The sequence below is a fragment of the Pterocles gutturalis genome, unplaced genomic scaffold (assembly GCF_000699245.1).
Source record: "Pterocles gutturalis isolate BGI_N339 unplaced genomic scaffold, ASM69924v1 scaffold49760, whole genome shotgun sequence".
Classification (NCBI taxonomy): domain Eukaryota; kingdom Metazoa; phylum Chordata; class Aves; order Pterocliformes; family Pteroclidae; genus Pterocles; species Pterocles gutturalis.
Genome location: NW_010140067.1, coordinates 8369 through 9122, shown reverse-complemented (window position 1 = coordinate 9122; position 754 = coordinate 8369). Strand labels below are relative to the sequence as shown.

The 754-nt window shown below is 36.6% G+C and overlaps 1 protein-coding gene across 1 annotated transcript in view; it reads right to left on the bottom strand.

Moving 5' to 3' along the window:
• The window catches only part of LOC104469133 (ubiquitin carboxyl-terminal hydrolase 7-like), a 13458-nt gene that overhangs the window by 4696 nt on the left and 8008 nt on the right, over positions 1-754 (bottom strand). The window contains exon 10 of the mRNA XM_010083519.1: positions 443-562. Coding sequence (XP_010081821.1) covers positions 443-562 — 120 coding nt within the window. The remainder of the gene's footprint in view (positions 1-442; positions 563-754) is intronic.

The window sequence follows — 754 nt, the reverse complement described above, 5'->3', positions numbered from 1 at the left end:
ACCACTGCTTAGCCATTTTTGCCAGCAAGTTTGCATCGCAATTACTAACATTGTATTAGAAACAGGATTCCAGGTTTGTTGGGGAGGGTCTGCGGGGGCTGAGGAGGACAGTATTGCTTTGCTAGTATTTCAATTCCCTTGCTGCTGCTGAATGCCTACTTTCTAGATATTGCACAGGCTCACTGAAACACTAAACAATCTGTACATGGAAAAGAGAATTGAGATGGTAAACGATATGCCATAAAAGAGCATATATGGGGCAGAACCTCCTATACAGGAGCAATATTTTTCAATACACTTCTTATACTTATCAATATCTTTGACAGTAGTTTAAGAAAACATTTTTCAATACACTTCTTATACTTATCAATACCTTTGACAGTAGTTTAAGAAAACACCATCATTATAATCACATGGTGAGAAAAAGGGAGGCATACTGTACCTGGTGTATCCTCAGCAAGAATGGAATTCCAAATGTCCCAAAAACCTCTTTGTGGAAATGTGCCACTGTGATTAGCATCTCATTTTCTTTATCTATATCTACCTGGTCCAGAGGAATTTCCTAGATCCAGACACAAAATTAAGACTGCAATCACCTAAAACTTCCCCAAAAAGTAACTTATTAAGTAACTAAAATAATTGATGTACTGTTACTGAAGAAAAAGAAGTCTATTTAAAAACAATTAAAAGAACTATGCTGTTTGACAGTCTTTCTACAAGAGTCATTCATCCCTGGCATTACAGTAGTTCAGCT